Below are 22,767 nucleotides of genomic sequence, written 5' to 3'. Positions count from 1 at the left end.
TCTGAAGGTGGTGAAAAAGTGGTTGAAAGTTTGTATGGAGATCAGATATTTTTGTGAGTGCGGGGCTTGAATTTTTGTACAGAGGCATTTATTAGAATACAAGAAAAGTCATTTCAGCGTTTTTAAAAGTACATCCCTTAAAAGGGTTAAAAAGGGGTTGAAAGTTTTTATGGGGTTCACATTTTATTTTAAGCTAGGAACTTTTATTAAAAGAGAAGAAAACTTATTTCAGCGTTTTTGAAAATTCATCTCTCAAAGTGGTGAAAAAGGGTAAAAAGTTTGTATGGAGATCAAACATTTTTGTGAGTGCGGGGCTTGGATCTTTGTAAAATGGCATTTTATTAAAATACGAGAAAAGTAAATTCAGCGTTTTTAAAATTCATCTCTTAAAGGGTCGAAAGGGGGTTGAAAGTTTGTAAAGTTGCAAACAAACTTGAAACTTCGTAAAAAGGTATTTAATCAAAAGAGAAGAAAACTAATTTCAGAGTTTTTGATAATTCATACCCATGGTGGTGAAAAAGGGGTTGAAGATTTGTATGGAGGTCAAACATTCATTTGAGTGCGGGACTTGAATCGTTGTAAACTTTGTATATGGGCATATTATTAAAATACAAGAAAAGTAATTTCAGCGTTTTTAAAAATTCATCCCCTATAATGGTTAAAAAGGGGTTGAAAGTTTGTATAGGGTTCAAATTTGATTTAAAGCTAGGAACTTCAAACTTCGTAAATAGGTAGTTAAGTAGTAGGTTTTATTAAATAGAGGACATGAAAATCTTCTGGTTGAGAGGGATTATACGAGAACAATTTTATTCAGTTAGGGGCTTGAAGCTTCGTAGGTTGTGAAAGACAAGTATCATGCGTTGTAATATTAATAATTAACAAATGATTAACCGTCCTACTGCGATCTTTTGCTGCATAATGTTCTAAGCTAATGTAGAATATATAACCACCAATATACAAATCCACGCGTACGAAGTCGCGGGCAACAGCTAGTCTATATATATATAAATGCAAGTGTCCCGACTGACTGACTGACTGACTGATTCATCAACGCAGAGCCGAAACTACAAAAGATAGAAAGTTGAAATTTGCACACCAGGTTACATTTATAAAGTGTACAAGAGATAAGAAGCGATTTTGAGAAATTCAACCCCTAAGGGGGTTAAAAAGGGAATGAAAGTTTGTATGGAGTTCAAGTTTTATTTTAAGCTAGAAATTTGAAACTACGTAAAGAGATATATTATTAAAATACAAGGAAACTAATTTCAGCGTTTTTGAAAATTCATCCCCTAAGGTGGTGAAAAAGGGGTTGAAAGTTTGTATGGATATCAAACGTGTTTTCGAGCGCGGGACTTGAATCTTTGTATTTGGGGATATTATTAGAAGACAGGAAAAGTAATTTCAGTGTTTTGTAAAATTCATCCCCTAACAGGGTTAAAAAGGGGTTGAAAGTTTAAATCCATTACAGATGCTTTGAAACTTCTTAGAAAGGCATAATAGCCGATTACAAAAAAAAGTAATTGCAAAGTCTTTGGAAATTCAACCCCTAAGGGGGTTAAAAAGGGGATGAAAGTTCGTCTTGGAGTGCAAATTTTATTTTAATCTAGGAACTTGAAACTTTGCAAAAAAGTATTAATTTAAAATACAAGAAAACTAATTTCAGCGTTTTTGAAAATTCATCCCCTAAGGTGGTGAAAGAGGGGTTGAAAGTTTGTATGGATATCAAACATTTTTTTCGAGCCCGGGACTTGAATCTTTGTATTTGGGGATACTATTAGAAGTCAGGAAATCAATTTCAGCGTTTTGTAAAATTCATCCCCTAACAGGGTTAAAAAAGGGTTGAAAGTTCGTATAGGGTTCAAATTTTATTTCAAGCTAGGAACTTGAAACTTCGTAAAAAGATATATTTTTAAAATACAAGAAAACTAATTTCAGCGTTTTTGAAAATTCATCCCCTAAGGTGGTGAAAAAGGGGTTGAAAGTTTGTATGGATATCAAACATTTTTTCGAGCGCGGGACTTGAATCTTTGTATTTGGGTATATTATTAGAAGATAGGAAAAGTTATTTCAGTGTTTTGTAAAATTCATCCGCTAACAGGGTTAAAAAGGGGTTGAAAGTTTGTATGGGGTTCAAATTTTATTTTAAACTAGGAACTTGAAACTTCGTAAAAAGGTATTATTTTAAAAGAAAAAAAACTAATTTCAGCGTTTTTGAAAATTCATATCTCAAGGTGGTGAAAAAGGGGTTGAAAGTTTGTATGGAGACCAAACATTTTTGTGAGTGCGGGGCTTGAATTTTTGTACAGGGGCATATTATTAAAATACAAGAAAACTTATTTCAGCGTTTTTGAAAATTCATCCCTCAAGGTGGTGAAAAAGGGGTTGAAAGTTTGTATGGATAATTGGATATCAAACATTTTTTCGAGCGCGCGACTTGAATCTTTGTATTTGGGGATATTATTAGAAGACAGGAAAAGTAATTTTAGCGTTTTGTATAATTCATCCCCTAACAGGGTTAAAAAGGGGATGAAAGTTTGTCTTGGGGTGCAAATTTTATTTTAAGCTTGGACCTTGAAACTTCGCAAAAAGGTATTAATTTAAAAAAACAAAAAAACTAATTTCAGCGTTTTTAACATTTCATCCCACGAGGTGGTAAAAAGGGGTTGAAAGTTTGTACGGAGATCAAATATTTTTAAGAGTGCGGGACTTTAATCTTTGTATAAAGCCATATTATTAGAACACAAGAAAACTAATTTCAGCGTTTTAAAAATTCATTACTTAAAAGGGTTAAAAAGGGGTTGAAAGATTGTATAGGGTTTAAATTTTATTTTAAACTACGAATTTGTAACTTCGTAAAAAGTTATTTCATTAAAAGAGAAGAAAACTAATTTCAGCGTTTTTCAAAATTCATCCTTTAAGGTGGTAAAAAGGGGGTTGAAAATTTTTATGGAGGTCAACATTTTTTTTAAGTGCGGGACTTGAATCTTTGTATAATGACATATTATTAGAATACGAGAAAAGTAATTTCATTTTATTCAGTAAGGGGCTTGAAACTTCGTAGCCGTGAAAGACAAATCTCATGCGTTGTATAATAATTAACAAATGATTAACCGTCCCTACTGCTATTTTTTGTTGCATAATGTTCTAAGCCTTCTAAGGTAATGTAGAATATATAACCACCAATATACAAATCCACGCGTACGAAGTGGCGGGCAACAGCTAGTGAATATATATGTTAAAAATAATAGGACTACCTCATCTACAGAATGTTACCTACTAGACTGTAAAAAAAAATTGACTTCTAAATTTACAATCATTTATTGCCGGTTGTCAAAAGGTAACTTCAGAGGTATATCTTATACGAAATAAGAAATAAACGAAAAACGAATGAGAAGAGCAATGATGATACTCGTACCACGTCAGAATTCATACCTATTTATGTAGTTCCTACATACGAGTAGGTATATTACGCAAATCACAAATCATCTCGCCTGGCCGCTGAAAAATAAATAATAATAATTTTATAATTTATATTCGACTAGCTGTTGCCCGCGACTTCGTACGCGTGGGTTTGTATATTGGTGGTTATATATTCTACATTAGCTTAGAACATTATGCAGCAAAAGATAGCAGTAGGGACTGTTAATCATTTGTTAATTATTATACACAACCTGGCTACGAAGTTTCAAGCCCCTAACTGAATAAAATTGTTCTCGATACCTCTCAATCCCCAGCATATTTTCAAGTCCACTATTTAGTAAAACCTACTACCTAACTACCTATTCACGAAGTTTGAAGTTCCTAGCTTTAAATAAAATTTGAACTCTCTACCAACTTTCAACCCCTTCTTAAACCTTTTAAGGGATGAATTTAAAAAAAAAAACTGAAATTACTTTTCATGTATTCTAATAATATGCCTTTATACAACGATTCAAGTCCCGCACTCAAATAAATGTTTGACCTCCATACAAATTTTCAACCCCTTTTTTACCAACTTGAGGGATGAATTTTCAAAAATGCCGAAATTAGTTTTCTTGTATTCTAATAATATGCCTTTATACAAAGATTCAAATCCCGCACACATAAAAATGTTTGATCTCTATACAAACTTTCAACCCCTATTTAACCCTTTTAACCCCTCGTTTCCCAGGACCTCTCAAATCCATACAATTCCGGCTCATATTGGAGCCACTGGGATCTGACAGGTTAAGGGATGAATTTTTAAAAACGCTGAAATCACTTTTCCTGTGTTTTATTAATATGCCCATATACAAAGTTTCAAGTCCCGCACTCAAAACTTTTTTCGATCTCCATACAAACTTTCAACCCCTTTTTCACCACCTTAGGGGATGAATTTGCAAAATCGCTAAAATCCATTTTCTTGTATTTTAATAATACCTATATATTTTTACGAAGTTTCAATTTCCTACCTCAAAATAAAACTTGTACTCCATACAAACTTTCATCCCCTTTTTAACCCCCTTAGGGGTTGAATTTCTCAAAATCGCTTCTTAGCTCTTATACATTTTATAAATGCAACTTAGTGTCCAATTTTCAACTTTCTAGCATTTGTAGTTTCCGCTCTGCGTTCATGAGTCAGTCAGTCAGTCAGGACACGTTCATTTATATATATATATAGATAGATTAGAGGCACCTAACTTATCATACCTATGTCATACATTTACTATATTATTTTATAAACAGACGATCAAAAAGGATTCCCATAATACCGAACCCCTAAATTAAAATGTTTCCATGAAATGTTAACCGGTCCGAACACCGATATTCGCAAAATTGTTAGAAGCTGGCCATTCGTAAACCCTATTGCAACGACCTACATGCTGCCTACAAGGGCTTAGAGTCAGACCAAGCAATCTCTGCACGAACTTTGCAGAGGGTGGACGTCTAATTTTTAGGGAACTTTTTTCTTCTGCACTTTGTCCTGTCAAAGTCGTTGCAGAGTTAACTTAAATCGACTCTATAGAAATACACTTTTTGCTAATATGTATCTTCTTTGTCCCTCGATAAATAATAGTTATTTTTTTACGACACAAGTGCGGAGAGTAGGAATTCCCAACGAGTGGTGATACGAGTTGCGATGACCCATTCGCAAGTGTATCGTACAACCGGTAAAACGTTTTACTGTACATGTACATAGGCACGGAAAGTGCTTATTCCCGCACTAGTGCGGGAAAGTAGCACCATATATACTGTAATAGTTATTTACAATACAAGTGCGAAAAGTAGGAAATTCGCAACGAGTGGCGAATTCCCTATTCGCACGTGTATTTTACGTGGGAAATTTTAGATACCTAGTGAATAATACAACTTTCCGACAAATACAAAATAAATTCATTTATGATTAACTATGCACGTGCCTAATGTCTATGTTAAGTATATTGGATGTATTTAGTTACAACTTGGACATTAACACTAGCGTATTGAACTAATTTAATTATTACTATCCGTCGTCAATAATCTGATTAACCTACTAATGTGAAAAAACTTACATTCGTGGGCTTCTTTTGGGAGTTTCAGCATAATTATTAATTGTAGTAACAAGCAAGAACCCTACAAGCCCTTTACAAATCCTACATTAAAAAAAAAGCGGCCAAGTGCGAGTCGGACTCGCCCATGAAGGGTTCCGTATTTAGGCGATTTATGACGTATTAAAAAAAAACTACTTGCTAGATCTCGTTCAAACCAATTTTCGGTGGAAGTTTACATGGTAATGTACATCATATATTTTTTTAGTTTTATCATTCTCTTATTTTAGAAGTTAGGGGGGGGGGGACACACATTTTACCACTTTGGAAGTGTCTCTCGCGCAAACTATTCAGTTTAGAAAAAAATGATATTAGGAACCTCAATATCATTTTTGAAGACCTATCCATAGATACCCCACACGTATGGGTTTGATGAAAAAAAATTTTGAGTTTCAGTTCAAAGTATGGGGAACCCCAAAAATTAATTGTTTTTTTTTTTCTATTTTTGTGTGAAAATCTTAATGCGGTTCACAGAATACATCTACTTACCAAGTTTCAACAGTATAGTTCTTATAGTTTCGGAGAAAAGTGGCTGTGACATACGGACGGACAGACAGACGGACAGACAGACGGACAGACAGACAGACAGACAGACATGACGAATCTATAAGGGTTCCGTTTTTTGCCATTTGGCTACGGAACCCTAAAAACACGCCTACGAAAACTTGTTTTACCTGCCTATAAATATCGCTTCGAGAAAAGGATGGTACGGCTGTGCCTCTTTGTTTTGCTCGACTTGGCGGGGACACTGCCGTGCCCCCAGATACATACATATGAACTATCTAAATGTTAGAAGAATAAATGCGTCAGATTTCATTTTATCTTGTCATTTTCAAACAAAATTATTAATTAAAAGTATCTTTTCTAAAGGAATGGCCGCGTGTCAAGTCAAGCGGAGGGGCCATCGCGGCGAAAGAGCAACCTCCACAATGCTATGGCAGGAGACATGGATACATCTTGGGGTAAGTTATTTGTTTTTTTAATTATAATTACTTACTGCCTTTAATCATTTTATCAGATGCCAAATAATTAAGCTAAATTATTGCATCTTTGGGTGTAATTTTTATACACGCTAACGTGAAAGGCAGAGACAGAGAGAGATGAACAAGTTAGGACTTACCTGACTTCTAAAAGTTATATGACACGAACACGAAATGTACCTACGTCGTCGAGTCAAACATCTTCACAGACCAACATTCCAAATAGTTATTTTCGATACAAGTGCGAAAAAGAGGAAATTCGAAACGAGTGGCGATAAATTAAAACACGCCCGAAGGGAGTGTTTTAAATCGACACCAGTTGCGAATTACCTATTCGCACGTGTATCGAACAACGTTTTACAGTACATATGGCACTTTAAAGTTTCGACATACGCACGAAAAGTGCTATTTTACGCACTAGTGCGGAAAAGTAGCCCCATATGTAGTGTAATAGTTATTTTCGATACAAGTGCGAAAAAGAGGAAATTCGAAACGAGTGGCGATAAATTAAAACACGACCGAAGGGAGTGTTTTAAATCGACACGAGTTGCGAATTACCTATTCGCACGTGTATCGAACAACGTTTTACAGTACATATGGCACTTTAATGTTTCGACATACGCACGAAAAGTGCAATTTTACGCACTAGTGCGGAAAAGTAGCCCCATATGTACTGTAAAATATATTTACACGACCTTATTGTCAGTGTTATGAAGGGGTGTAAAAATATTTTTGAAAGTGGGCTTGTAAAGAAGTTTGTGGAGTCGACTGTCAATGCCTAATATGCTATTAACATTCATATTAATCATATTCATAACATTCATATTAATCATAAGTAATAAGAATTTCTAAAACAGTTTGTACACTATTGAGACATTGTTGAATACATTTTTTAATAATTTTTATTTATGCATTTAAATATTTTAAATAATAACCGCTAATAGAACATTAAAATGTCAACACATTGATTGATTGATTTATACATTGATTTTTATTTTGTAACAATAACAAATACAAATGCCTGAACTAGGATTTCCTGTGTTTGTTATAAATGATATGTATTTGAAAAAATAACGAAAATTTGAAATAATTCTTACGACATCTTCATTAAAAAAACATAATATCACTTAAATGAAACACTTTATACATCTGAATTGATGTATATTTTAATAGAAATGGGCAAATATTAAATGTGTCACAAGTCCGACATTTTAGAACATAAAAATAAAATCAATTTCTACAAACCCATATCCAATGAAGCTGAACATAACAAACAGCGGAAACAATACGTATAATGGCCGACCGTAGCCTCTGAACAAAGACTTCAATAACATGTAACTAGGATTATTTTGTGGAACGATTTAATATTATATTATTTCACCATACTAGTTCGGAAAGGCTCTTTTTATTCTTCAATAAGCCTTAAAATAAAGCGGCTTTAAAAGGGATAAAATAAAATATTATTATGAAGTGTACACGGAAAAACATGTCTAGTCACTTTTTTTTGGAAAATGAGACTTTAATCTCAAAATGTAGAGCTGTCAATGAACTATTAGTTACAGCTAGTGATGAGCCGTGGGAATTTTCCCGGGAACGGGATTATTCCCAACGGGAATATTCCCGGGAATATTCCTTTGTTTCCGGGAATATTCCCAAATCAAGGGAATATTACAATTCAGATTGGGTAAATCAAATTTTAAATTAAAGTTTGTTAAAATATGTATAATACCCTGAAAAATAAAATGACGTTCACAAAAAAACCTCGTCTTTATTCTAGATACATAAATTATACATGTTTTAAATACTAAATTTTAAGCTTTTTTTAAATCACACAATCGTTTATCTTTTTCGCGGTGCTTTTTATGTGCAATATTTGTTTATTTGTTATTTGAGAGTTCATGTTTCTATCTCTTTCTTTCAATATATTGGTATCCCTTCTTCTAAAAAGATACACCATGGTGCACTTACTCAGTCTTCGAACGTATCTGGTTCTATCAACACGTGCGTAGATGTGCATAAGTCATGAGGCCGAAAAGTAAAGTGTTTGAACATTTTACTACTCATACAGTTAACAACAAAGTCACGTTTTGTTACAAATATTGCAATACTGTGTATTTATTTAAAAATGCTACGAAATTCGCCTGCCATTTAGGCAAATGTGCCAAAACACCATGTGACGTTCAGTGTTTCTTTAAAAACCGTGGAAAAAATAAGTCCAGCAGTGCTGCAAGTGAATCGCATGGTGAACCTAGCGGTTCTTCACATTCTCACATTCCATATCAAGAGCCAAACCAGGACTCTACTGTGTCTGATATCACAGATAATAAAAAATGTTCCTAGAAAAAATATTTAGTCAATTTACTGTGATTTTTAATTAAACTGTGATGATTTTCTAAAATTTGTTTTTATTTTCAATTTTTCCAAAAACTATGGGCATATTCCCGGGAACATTAGGAATGCTCCCAGGAAATATTGGGAATATTCCCGGAAACATTGGGAATTTAGTTGCCTGTGTGAGTTACACTGTCTAATGTCTCAGTTAATAGTTAAATGGATAACGTTTTGATAGAATCCCCTATAACACAATATGTAAACATTAAATCAAATCAAATCAAAATCAAATCAAATGTCTTCTTTACGCTGATGACCTGGTACTACTAGCGTCATCGGGCGAGGAGTTGCAGGAGATGGTAACTAGAATGCATGGGTCTTTTGAAAGGAAAGGAATGAAAATTAATGTAAGCAAGACGAAAGTAATGGTATTTGAAAAGGAAGAAAATATGACTAACTGTGAGATTTTGATTGGTCAAGAAAGAGTGCAACAAGTGAAAGAGTTTGTGTATCTGGGAACCTTGTTCACTAGGGACGGTAAGCATGATAAGGACATTGAAAGGAGAGTGAATGCTGGAAATCGCGTGAATGGGGCACTTAACGCTTTTATGAGCAGCCAAAAGGTGTCGCAAAAAGCACGGTTGGCTGTGCATAGAGGGGTGTTGGTGCCTACACTCATGTATGGTAGCGAAAGTTGGGTATGGCAGAAGAGGCATCAGAGCCAAGTGAATGCAGTGGAAATGAGAGCGTTGAGAAGTGTGTGTGGTGTGAGATTACAAGATAGAATTAGGAACAGTGTGATAAGGGAAAAGTGTGGACTGAACGAAGATGTAGTGACAAAAATTGAGAAAGGTATGTTGAGATGGTTTGGACACATGGAAAGAATGAGTGAAAGAAGGCTGACAAAGAGAGTGTATAAGGGAGAAGTAGAAGAGGGAGTTGGAAGGGGCAGACCTCGGCGGACTTTCTTCGATCAGATCGGGGAAATCCTGAAGAAAGGCCAGGTCAAGAGCACCCTAAACCGGCGAGCGTGTATGAGGAATATTATGAAAGTAACGGAAGCGAAAGAGGTATGTCAGGATCGTAGCAAGTGGAAATCCGTGGTCTCTGCCTACCCCTCCGGGAAATAGGCGTGATTATATGTATGTATGTATATGTAAACATTAACAATTTCAAAATTCCCCAATGTTCCCTTCGTGTGGGAATATTTCTGGGAATATGCCCAGGAATATTCCCACCTAGGGATTATTCCCGGGAACGGCACATCACTAGTTACAGCTTCTGTTACCTCTGTAATTATAAATAAAACTACTTTTTTCTCACTTTAAAAACACCTATGACACACACGAAAATAGTATGGTTAATTAAATACATCGTTCCTTTCAAACAGCGATTACTCAAAATGTTGTCAGTGACTAGACATGTTCTTTCCGTGTACCCTTCATATGCGCTAGCACTGTTATGTTTAAAGTCGGTGCCAAACCAAATCTTAAAAGCATTTGTTAGCATGGCAATTCCAACCCTGGTGGATAACGGTGGTAAAGTAATTGGATGCAAGTTTTGAGTTGTTTCCTCATGTTGGCTGATAAACTAGAATTCCAAGTGATGACTTTGAATGATAAATATTTAATACCTAGTTTTCATTTTGATTCGATTTGTAATGTTTTACAGCTAGTAGGGTGATTGCTATAGTTATTGGCCACTCTTAATAGTAAGACTTCTTTTCGCTTGTTTCTTACTGATTTGTAAGGAAAGGCCAATTACTATGGGTCCGATTCGGATTTTGAACTAGATATCTATTAGATATCTATTAGTCATCACCTTGATACGACAACGATGTTTTTAAGATCTAGCCTGTCAAATTTGACATTTCCGCGATTCTGGAGATACTCTTGACCGTTTTCCACAATGTCTAAAACGTCTCGTTATGTATTTTTAGATCTCAATACGATTTTGAAACGATCTTACTATGATAATTTAACGTTAAAGTGACATTGGTTTCCCGAATTGAGCTGCAAAAGATATCTAGTTGAAATCTAAACTACCATCAGGTATCTAGTATACATGTCGTATCGTTCTCTTTTCTAGAACGGATCTTGTTTTCCGAATACCGCGGATTGTAGTGGCCAATAACTATCGCAGTCACCCTATTTCCCTCGCCCGTAACTCTCGTGTCTGTAACGCTCGTGGTTCAATTTTGGATTCTTAAACTTACTCGGTGATCAACTGATCAATATTAGTTCAAAGTGTTAATTCGTTATTTGCTTTTAATTTAAAATTGGAATCTTGAATGTTACAAAGATTTCAAGGAACAAGGCCGGTTAAACAAACTTTGCTACCTAACGAGACAAACTTTTTCACCACAAAATTCTAACTGTAAAACAATACAAATCAAATCCATATGAACGCTATTAAATATTTACCTAAGTATTTTGTACAGTATTATTCATATAATCCCTAGTCAAGTCAAAACCTGTCCAAAATGTCCAAAGGCCAGGTACAACCTGTATGTATAATACTCGTAAATCTCACTGAATGGATCCGATTACTTAATCGAAAGTTGAGTGAACAGACAGGCTTACATGCTAAGTTTTAATCGTTCTTAAAATAAACAACGGGTTCCGAGTAACGGAGAATTACTGGAGTTAATAACGACTGCGGGTGTAGGAACGAGCAGATGTCTTTGACGACACTTGACGGTTCACATGACATGAACAATACGACAATACTATATTAACTGTATCGATTGCCATCACTGTATTCGCTTTAGTCTCGAGTAACGCTTGTGTCTGCTCCTCAGATCGCCCAACGCACATCGAAGGAAAATACAAGAAATATTCAACGACATCCTCTATTTATTCCAAAAAAGCATTATCCCAGCAAAGTGAACACATAGAAAGGTGAGCATGCGTATTTTCACGGTGAATGTTAACAGTGACTCATACTCACTCACTCAGTTTTGATTCTAGGCTACAACGTTATGATTGCTTTTAGGTCGTGGTGGTACGCTTGTTGTGCAAAGTGCCATCAAGAAGACTCCGGCATTCCCTCGTGGGAACCTCCTCATTGGCAGAAGATATGTCCATATCCGCTATGTCCATCTTACCGGCAGTTCGCGCAGACCTTATCAGTATTCATCATTGGTAAATTAAACATTTACGATTTTTATGAATCGATTAATACTTAAGTATGTACTTAGAAAGCTGTATGAAAGTGGGGTATTTGTAGGTGGTAATATAAGTGTTTTTGTGCAGGTATATTGGTGTGGGCGGGTGTATGGATCATCATGGGCGACACCGTAGCGCCCGGCGGGCAGCTGTTCACGCTGACAGTGCTCACCATAGCGGCCTACTTCGGCGGCTGGCTGATGGTCAAGATAACCACGCTCCCGGCGCTCATAGGAATGCTCATCGTAGGAATCATTATGAAAAATGTTGGTTTTGTCCACTTTGATGAAGATTACCAAAAAGTCTGCTCGTATATAAGGTTCGTTAAATGTTTCTTACCTGCTATTAGTGTTAATAGTCTTAGCAAACAACAATCTTTTTGCTGCATTCGTAACATTATGTAATCAAATTGGTAATCATTCCAGTGCAAAAATATATTGACTAGGCAGGCGTATCTTATATGGTCCTGCTTATCGCGTCAGTAACCATCATTTTATTTAGATAGAGCACTCGTCTCTTAAATACTATCACGCAGTTTCAGAAAGTAGCGTTTTCTTTATCTTTGTCCATATTGCATAGCCATTATTTACGCTGGCAGAATTAGCAATCAAATTTATCTACAAAATACATATTGAAAGACAAATTATTAGAACTTATCCCATGTTCATTTATTGCAGGAAAATAGCTTTAACGATAATTTTAACACGAGCCGGCCTGGATTTGGACCCCGTTGCCATGAAAAAGTTCTTCTTTACTGTAATTAAACTAGCCTTGGTACCGTGGACCTTCGAGTGTGTTCTGTGTGCAGTGTTGGTGCACTTCTTGCTGGGGCTACCTTGGGATTGGGGTACGTCGGTCATGATTACTTCTAATAATCTTAAGTACCTACCTAATATTTGCACGACTGTAAAAACTACGTAGATCTTTTACACGACATTAAGCCAAATTTGAAAACATGAATTGTTACATTTAAGTAAATGGACTGGCTCTTTAAAATATAATAGGATTATTTATATTTAAACGATGCCAATGTTGAATTGGCTTGAGTGATTTTTCTCAGTAAGTGACCTTGTGTAAACGCTGTAGTTATTACTTTCAGTCAGAGTCCATATAAAGACTTGATTTCTAATTGAAGGGTTATATGTAATTATGTAGATGTAGGTACCTATAGTCATAAACAAGCATCGTTTACTTGACTCATTGATTTACAATAAAAAATAATTTAAGTACATGCTTAACATATACATAATATACAAGGGCGTGCCTCACGCTTATCTGGACTTGTAAAAAAGAGAAAAAATGTTTTAAATACTTTGATCTAAAGTCAATAAAAGCAACCATCACATTCACATCATTGATAGTTGTTGCATATGAATAATATATTCGATATACAATCGATTTTACATTACAAATAATACATGAACCTAAGCAAATTCTCAATGGAATTTCATGCATTTATACAATTATAGTTTTGTTTAGGTTAACATTCTCAACCAAATGTAAACCTTTGAAGGTTTTTGATATTACCATATGTACCTACTTATTACCTTAAAACTTAACTCCCGGCATGGCGGTGATAATCAAAGAGAATAATTATAACCACTACCTACGTTTGTGATAATTTGTATCATCGATACTTGTGTTCCTTCAGTGATCCTTATTGCAAAGAGATAAGATTAAGGTACTAAATTGTCAGATTAAAATGTACTGTTAATATTTTTTATTTATGTTATCGGCCAAACCCGATTTTAGGACAAACTATTTTTTTCCTAGGCCAAACCAGTTCATCTTTATGCGATAGGATAAAACCGGTACAGACTAGGCTAAACTGGTTCGTCCTAGGAGAAACTAGTATAACCTGAGGCTGAACTGGTTGAGCTTAATATCAATAAGTACACTTCAGGATAAACTGGATTGGCCTATTCTTGGTTGGTTTGGCCTAGGAAAAACTAGTTTGTCCTAAAATCGGGTTTTGCCTGTAACATATTATATGTACATAGAATGAATCCACTGTTACATAAAATCAAACTAAAAATCTTATTTTCATAGACTGATGTTTCTCTTACAGCATTCCTTTTAGGATCGGTAGTAGCCGCCGTGTCACCCGCCGTCATTGTGCCTTGCCTATTCAGACTCAGAAACAAAGGTTACGGAGTATCTAAGGGCATCCCGACTTTGGTCCTCGCCGTGTCCGGAGTCGATGACGCTGCCAGTGTAGCCGTGTTCGGAATTGTCTCCTCCATCATGTTCTCTAGTTCCTCCATGACTATGAATATTATCCAAGTACGTATCACTTCAGCCAGCCTATTATGGATAGCTTTATCCATCTTTATCCACGTGATAAAATAACTGTCACTGTTTAACACCGTGGGAAAGAAAGTGACGGGCACCGTTTTATCACGCTGTCACGTAGACAAGAACGACCATCATATCCGTACAGGACTAATTTATTAACTATTCGCATGTTCAACATTATTTACGTATATTTTGTAACGACAGCTAATAATTATATAGTACAGGTATATTATACCATCATCGAAGTTTGAATTAAGTTGGTACCTATGTGACAATGTTCTTCTGTTCTCGCCCATAACCCATAACATAAACCTTCAATCGCCTATTCGAAGTATACTAGCAATAATCGTATCACATAAACTTTGATAAAATTTTATGCCATTAATATGTGTTTTACTTTCCAGGGTCCCTTGAGTATAATTCTTGGAATCGTGTTCGGTGGAGCTTGCGGCTACCTGGTGAAGGTAGTGCCGGAAAAAAACGACGCCTTTGCCGTGCCTCTTCGAGTGCTGATGTTGTTAGCGGGCGGGATAGTCTCGGTGATTGGTTCGGAAGAAATCGGATGGGGTGGCGCAGGTCAGTATTTCGTCAGAAGGACAAATCATCATTGGCTTGCCCTTTTCCCATCATTTGCGGTCGCGCAGCGTATTTTTTTCCTCCATATCTCTCTGTCGTGTCGGTCGTCATCTCGTCATTCACCTGCTTTCTTTTCATATCATCTCTCACACAATCCATCCACTTTTTCCTTGGTTTTACATCCCTCCACCTAAATTTTTATACCTTCCGCGTCACATGACCTTCTTCACTCAGTATCACATGCCCGTACCACGATCGACGATATGATCTTAGCTTTTCAGTTTTGGGTGCAACTTTCAGGCTTCCTCTTACATATTCATTTCTTATTTTATCCATTCTTGTCACGCCACACATCCATCTCAAGATTGTCATCTTCATCACATGCAATCTCTTTTCATCCTTCACCTTTAGGGCCCAACACTCTGATCCATACATGACGACAGGTCTCATGACGGTTTTATAAATTTTACCATTCAGTCGAAAGGGCATCCGGGCGTCACAAATAGTGTCAAGAAGGACAGATATTTTACTTAAAAAATTATTAGTTCAGAACTGTTTGGCGAGGCACAGATCCGTACTTTTTTAGATAAATACAGAAAACTTCAAGGAATGTGTTTCTTCAAATGAAGCCTTAATAATAATGTTGTGTACCTAAAGATAATTATACATTGATTGGTTTGGCAAGATAAGCTAAGGTTAATGCACAAAATAATATTTGTATGTAACTTTAATTTAAAGCAAAAAATTTATTTACAGTACATATACTACTTGCCCGCACTAGTGCGTAAATAAGCACTTTTCCTTGCTATATCAAATATTTAAAGGGGCATATGTACTGTAAAACATTGTACGATACGTGTGCGAATAGGTAATTCGCAACTCATGTCGATTTAAAACACTCCCTTAGGTCGTGTTTTAATTTATCGCCACTCGTTTCGAATTTCCTCTTTTCCGCACTTGTATCGTAAATAACTATTTTAATCGACTTGTTGTGTTAACGTAATATCTTCGTTAAATTGCAGGACCCCTAGCGGTAATCGCTTTTGCCTTCTTCGCCGGCAAGAACTGGTCGGAGCAGGGGTGGGAGATGGAAGACAACCCTGTGGCGACCGCCTTTGAAATATTCTGGATGCTCTTCGAGCCCATGCTGTTCTCCATTACTGGCGCTCAAGTTGTCGTATGTTATTCAGATGTTTACTTCTTCTCTGTGACGAAACCTATCCTACCGATTCCTCGGCTATCATATTTCAAAAACTTTGAAATACTGTTAGGGCTCTGACTGCCCTGCCCTTCGAACCTAAAAGAAAAGGTAGACTAGTGGGCTAGGGTAGGGAGACAATATCCTCTAGGAAATCTCGCGCTTTTTCAAATACCGCGCCCAGTATTTATTTACCGTAAATTATTCTTTTTTAAACTTAATTTATTAATTACAACTAGGCGGGTCAGCACAGTTCATAATGTATGAGAGCTCTACATGAATTCTCACACTAGAGATTTTTTGAGATGTGATAACCTATGTTGCAAATACTATATTTTTAAAAAAATCTCCACAAAATATGTCACATGGTTTTAATAAATCCAAACTATTATTAAAATAGAAAAAATATATCAAAACATGAATCCGACACTCGAGATTTTTTAATATGCAGTTCTCAAACATATACTCATTATGTATTTATATTTTCTCCCAGCTTGACACCAAAACCAGCTCCCAATAATTTTCTTTATTAAAAATATTTTTTTATATAAAAATAACAACTATGTGTACATAACAATTACATGTTAATTAAGCTCTGTATATTTACTATATCCTACAAAAAAATCTCTCACGTAAATTAATCCATTTAATTACTATTAACCATTTTTGTTTTGAAAATGTTTTCGTTGCTTCGAGAAAATGGACAGTGGGTTTGTTTTTCACTTTCTCAAATCTCTTTCTCATGTTAGTGTAACAACAAAAAATCTCCCACGTATATGTAATATTGTATGGAATAAAACCATTATTAAATCATCCAAGCTATTTAAATTACCCTAAATGGCGGGTACTGATTCACTGTAGAGAACGTTTTATCGACTTCCATATCTCCGTCTCACTTCAATGTTCGCGGCAGACGATTGTTCCGCTTCAACAGCCGAGAGTTCGCGATCCGGTCGACCGTTAATTCTCCCATGACTATCTTACCCAGTTTCATCGGTATGCGTTGCGCGCTTACTTAACACACCTCAGGCCAAGCTCCTATAAAACGCGCAATGCATGCATGCATTGCGGTATCTCCTTTACGTCACATATATCAGCTATGAGGCTATGACATGGCTATGACAGACTGTGGCAGTTAGTTCCAAACAAGTATACAGACTTGTCTACCCACCATAAAGTTTAGCGTAAAGAGAATATATCACTCCTTAGTGAAAAACCATACGGTTTGTGCGAAGTTGAGCGTTATGTCAATGCTAATAAAGATGATGGTTTGACTTACGGAAATGAATAATATAATATCATTTTATTTTATATTTCCAATTCCCGTTTCATTTACACCCAATATTAAATCTTTTTCCGTAATAAAATGCGTATATAATTACTGTCATCATCTGTATTTATTTTATTTCTTTAACCCCCGTTATTCATAAACGCGCTACAAACCTCAATTAGCTAATAATAGTAATAATCGTTTGTCCTTATCTGTCACTTTAACTTATGTATTTGTAAGTAAGGGATAAACATAATTGAACTAAATCAGGCCCGTAAAGTTTATGAATAAAGTGGTTAATCTTTATTGCACAAAAGAAAAACCTTATAGTACAAGAGGCGGACTTAATGCCATAAGGCATTCTCTACCAGTTAACGATGGCTTGTCCTCCGGCCTATTTGATCGATGGCCTCCTTTGATTATTTATTTTTAATGGACGCCAAAATCCAGACAGGAACTTCGATTTTGACATTTACCACAGTAATGCAGTCGGTAGCAATGTCGCGCTTCAAAATTGCTGCAGTCGACTGCATTGCTGTAGAAAACGTGAAAAAGGTCATTCAAAGGGTAATAGGATTATATATGTCGCAGGGAAATGATCAAAACAGAGATTTGAACAAATCTCTAAGGGATATGATCAAATCACGCAGGATGTTAAAATGGCGAATCCATATCATCATTTCCCTAGAAAAAATCAGTCATTTGACCAAATCACTGACTCTGTTTAGTGAAAAGACAAAATCGGCCTATAAACGCGAAACGCTTTTTCATTTCACTAGATTTGTTTAGGAATTTGACAAAATCCCTAACCACAACAGTAAGTTGACGAAACGAACTCAAAAAGTCAACTAGTTTTATCATTTCGCTAAACAGGTTTAGTGAAATGATAAAGTCTCAACTGGAAGATGGTATATGGTGATTTGATTAAATCTCTGAACTAATTTATTAAATAGAAAGTAGGTATGTTACAGCAGTTATTTTAAACTGCTGTCTATGTTTTTCTAATAATTATCTGGTGCTTTGTTTCGTGCACGGTGTGAAATAATTAATTTGAAGTAGAGGAAAGTACTCAATTAAAATTACGTTTGACGCACTTGTAGCTTCGTTTTTCATTACCGTCAAAACTGGCAACTTTACCATCAGAAGGTAACTTTACCATTGTCTATTGTAGTAAGAAAGTATGGTATAATTATAGTAATTAAAAAGACAAACCCTCTTAATAATTAATTAAATATAATGTTTCAGTTTACAATCACCTATTCTTGTATTCGATTAAAATAATAAACAACTTTGATACCTACAGTAGTATTGACATTTTATTTTACCATTTCACTTAATCTAGTCAGAGATTTGATCAAATCGCTTAACTGTAGAGTAAACTGTTTTATTCTGTACTTGCTTTCGTCATTTCACTAAACCGTTCAGAGATTTAATCAATTCACCATATACCATCTTCCAGTTGAGACTTTATCATTTCACTAAACCTGTTTAGCGAAATGATAAAACTAGTTGACTTTTTGAGTTCGTTTCGTCAACTTACTGTCGTGGTTAGGGATTTTGTCAAATTCCTAAACAAATCTAGTGAAATGAAAAAGCGTTTCTCGTTTATTGGCCGATTTTGTCTTTTCACTAAACAGAGTCAGTGATTTGGTCAAATGACTGAATTTTTCTAGGGAAATGATGATATGGATTCGCCATTTTAACATCCTGCGTGATTTGATCATATCCCTTAGAGATTTGTTCAAATCTCTGTTTTGATCATTTCCCTGCGACATATACACCGCGGGATTTAATAACCCGAAAGATTTAAACCAACGATTTTAGAGCCTAATTAGAGTATATAAAGTTATATAACACATAGTCCAAAAACCCTTAATTTAAGAGATATTAATTATTTAAAACAAATCACAAGTAAAAAAATCTCAATTCTAACACACCCTTATGCGTGACGTAGCCACCAACTAATTTTACACGCAGACGCACTAACTACATGGTTATTAGCCAGTTTCACTTAATTAAGTTTGATATCCTACAAAAAGGTTTCACTACCGAAATTTTGTTCTGTTCTCAATCACGAGAGTACAAACTATTTACCTTTACGATAACTGGCTGATAGTTTGACGAAAATGACGAAATTGATGTCAATAAAATGACATATTTCATATGTCACACAAGATATGCGCAAGATAACATCTTTAAATTTGATTGACTGTAATAAATAAAATTCATTTAGCGGATATTCACTTTGTGTACGGATTTGGAAACCCGAAGAACTATGTGCTTCCGGCACGACGGACCCACTTCAGCCTAGAAGTTCGTAAATTGGCTAGACGAACAATACCCTGAGAGGTGGATTGGCCGTGGAAGCAACGTCCTAACCTGGCCCGCCCGGTCACCCGACTTAACGCCATTGGTTTTTTTCTATGGGGAACTCTGAAAGATAAGGAAGGAATACTCAACACCAGTGAACTCTGGAGAAGAATTATTAATAAAAATTCGAACGGCTTCCGAAGAAATAAAGAACACTTTTGTAAACCTAAATAATGAAATCCGTTTAAAATTAAATCTTTGTGCTGAAAACGGTGGTACACACTTCGAAAACCTAATTCATTAAATTAATAAAAAAGCGTAATTGTTTAACATAGTTGTTTATTTTACTTTACTCGGTATAAATCAACACATCGAGAATTTAAAATACGTACTGATAAGCATGATCGATATTTTAACAAAAGGTCATTCAAGTAATCATCCCTTTCCAGCTGTAGTATGAGTTAAAACAATAAGAGGCATGATTTCTTTCGGATATAATCATGGTTAATGGCTTTGGTTACCTCACTCAAAGGAAAAGATTTTATCGCAAAGTTTCAACAATAATAACTGCACTGTACCTACTGTTGTAGTAATTAATAAAGTTTTGATACAATTTGTGGTATTTTGAGGTGCCAATCAATTGAAATAATTTCAACGTAAACATGATCCTAGACATAACTTGGCAATTCTTGTCATGGAACACATGTCACTGCATTCGCCGTGCATCGTATGATATCGGAGTGATTCATGATATGTCATGCTCGCTCTCTGTTTCTCTACTTGAGATTAATTAAACTCGCTCACTCTCTGAATAAAGGTTTGTTCACAAAGAAGCGGTAAATTAATATGATTTAATTTGTACTGAAATAGTAGTTTAATTAAAATATATAATTGGACCCATGTTGATATAACATTATTTACTCGTACTGTCGTCAAAAATACGTGGTTTAAATCTTTCGGGTTATTAAATCCCGCGGTGTATAAAATGAAATGATGCATTAATAAAACTTTAGTTAATTAACAATATTATATTAAATCATTAACAACTTTGACAGCACGATCTCTTCGCAGGTAGGTGCTCTACAAGGAGTTTATATTACAACATTATTTCCAAGAAATAATCTCTCATTGTTACGAAAATGTTGGTAGGGTGGCTTTAGGTTACTTTTCGTTCATATCGTCTTGGATATGGGTGAACATGGTGTTAATACACTCAGTATCAATCAACCTGTAAAGATATTGTAGCCTGGCCTTTTCTCGAAAAGTCTTCTAGAAAAATTTACGCTCATGTCGTCTCGGATATGAGTATATTTGGTATCAGTGCATTCAGTATAATATCCTGAACACAAATATATGAGATGACAAGCGCGAAAGTGGTGAGGGTAGTTGCTATGACGCAAAGTTTTTACCATTTTTCTTTTAAACATACCATGTGGGGTACCAAATGAAAGGGCCTTGTGAGTAGATCACAAATATATAACACACTGTAACACTTTTACTACTTAATCCAACAAATTATTTGAAAACGTTCAAAAATTTCACAATGAGTTGAATTCCAACTGCTCTAAATTGACTAAGATAACTTGATCCCAAGTTTCCTTGCAATTATACGTAATCGAGGGCCAGGCTCATACTAGTTCTCATGTCGCGATGCGCTAACGCTAACAAAAACTAAGCGTTACGAATTGCTGACATTTGCTTCTTTTAGTTTCACTCTACTCAAGCATCGGATGACAGGATCGTTGAAAAGGGACAAACATATCCTTTGACGTTACGTTACTCTTCTCGTGAATTGTCAAATTTTAAAATTCGAAATTAGCTTTGGAATTTGTCCGGGTGGCTATTCGAAGTATAACTTGGTGGACGGTACTTACTAACCAAATAAGCTTGAGATCCAGTATCATAGATAGTTGTAAGACTTCAAGGGTCTATTTATATCTGACTGTGCATCCTGTATTCTAAACGTTTTGTGAATAGATATAAAAATTGACACCTATCATTTTTCACATAAACACAGACACTTTATGCATTGAATTATTAAACCTTAACGCAATGCCATAAGTCATAAGGTATATTTTCCTAATATACCTTGATGCTAATTCGAACTTTGTTATAAAAGATGTCATTTTATATAATTCGCGCGTGTATTTCACTCGTACTAGATGAAATATGTATTGGTGCGAGCGAGACGGTTGGGCGAATGATAACAAAATGATATCTTTTTGACATCTTAAACAAAGTTTGTCTTGGCCTCTGTGGAAGCCTGGAAATACAGCATACTTCATTGACTTTTTATGCTGGAAATTGATTTAATAATTGCGAGAAAAATAAGTATGTTATTCTTCAATAACTTGTACAGTTACTGTCAAAAAACTAGAAATGTCCATTAATTGTGTAGAACATTATTAGCTGTTTGTTTCCAATATCATGCTGCTATTCTGCGAATATAGCAGTTCCTCAGGCAGATAAATTAAACATGATCGAAACAAATACTATTAACCACAATAGTAAACTTTTCTCTCAGTGTGGGATATTCTCGGTCATGAAAAACTTACAAAGTTATTGTTTTTTTCATTAAATCTATAATTAATATTATTGTCGGGAGAAATTCTGACCGTGTAGTCGTGTAAGCTTCATAGCCCATTCTTCAAAAAATCTCTAGTGTGAAATTACTGTTTAGGTAGTATAAAATATAAAATAAAAAAAATGTTATTTCTCAAAAACGGGAACAGATATCAAGTTGTTAATTCGCAGCCGGGTAGTCAATATGATATATAATTCACCCGTGTAGAAACATTTGACTGTGCAATTAATGTAACTTTAACTTTATATTGACTCCACTAAACGTGTAAGATAGAGGGAGGGGGGGGCGTTGTCTTGGCATATATACTACGGGTTGTCACCTAGTTGGGGAGAGGGTAAAAAGACTCGAGTGTGGCGGGGGCTCAAAATACGCTTGAAAACTTCAACGAAGGGCGCCAAAACCCGATTTCGCTCTACCCTGATCAAGGGCTCGGGCCGGCACTGGTTCTAGGGAGTGGATATTCACTCCCAATACTCCTATTAGAGTCTAAGAGTAATTTGCATTTTATTT

The 22,767-nt window shown here is 35.4% G+C and overlaps 1 protein-coding gene across 5 annotated transcripts in view; it reads left to right on the top strand.

Annotated features, from left to right (window-relative positions):
* The window catches only part of LOC134648070 (sodium/hydrogen exchanger 9B2-like), an 82,586-nt gene that overhangs the window by 58,378 nt on the left and 1,441 nt on the right, over positions 1-22,767 (top strand). For all 5 annotated transcript variants that reach the window (XM_063502514.1, XM_063502517.1, XM_063502516.1 and 2 more), the window contains 8 exons: positions 6,417-6,508; positions 11,658-11,757; positions 11,852-12,000; positions 12,112-12,343; positions 12,702-12,871; positions 14,093-14,307; positions 14,724-14,895; positions 15,918-16,072. In XM_063502514.1, coding sequence (XP_063358584.1) covers positions 6,417-6,508; positions 11,658-11,757; positions 11,852-12,000; positions 12,112-12,343; positions 12,702-12,871; positions 14,093-14,307; positions 14,724-14,895; positions 15,918-16,072 — 1,285 coding nt within the window. The remainder of the gene's footprint in view (positions 1-6,416; positions 6,509-11,657; positions 11,758-11,851; positions 12,001-12,111; positions 12,344-12,701; positions 12,872-14,092; positions 14,308-14,723; positions 14,896-15,917; positions 16,073-22,767) is intronic.

This window comes from Cydia amplana, chromosome 5 (genome assembly GCF_948474715.1).
Source record: "Cydia amplana chromosome 5, ilCydAmpl1.1, whole genome shotgun sequence".
Lineage (NCBI taxonomy): Eukaryota > Metazoa > Arthropoda > Insecta > Lepidoptera > Tortricidae > Cydia > Cydia amplana.
This window is presented reverse-complemented; position numbering and strand designations above follow the sequence as displayed.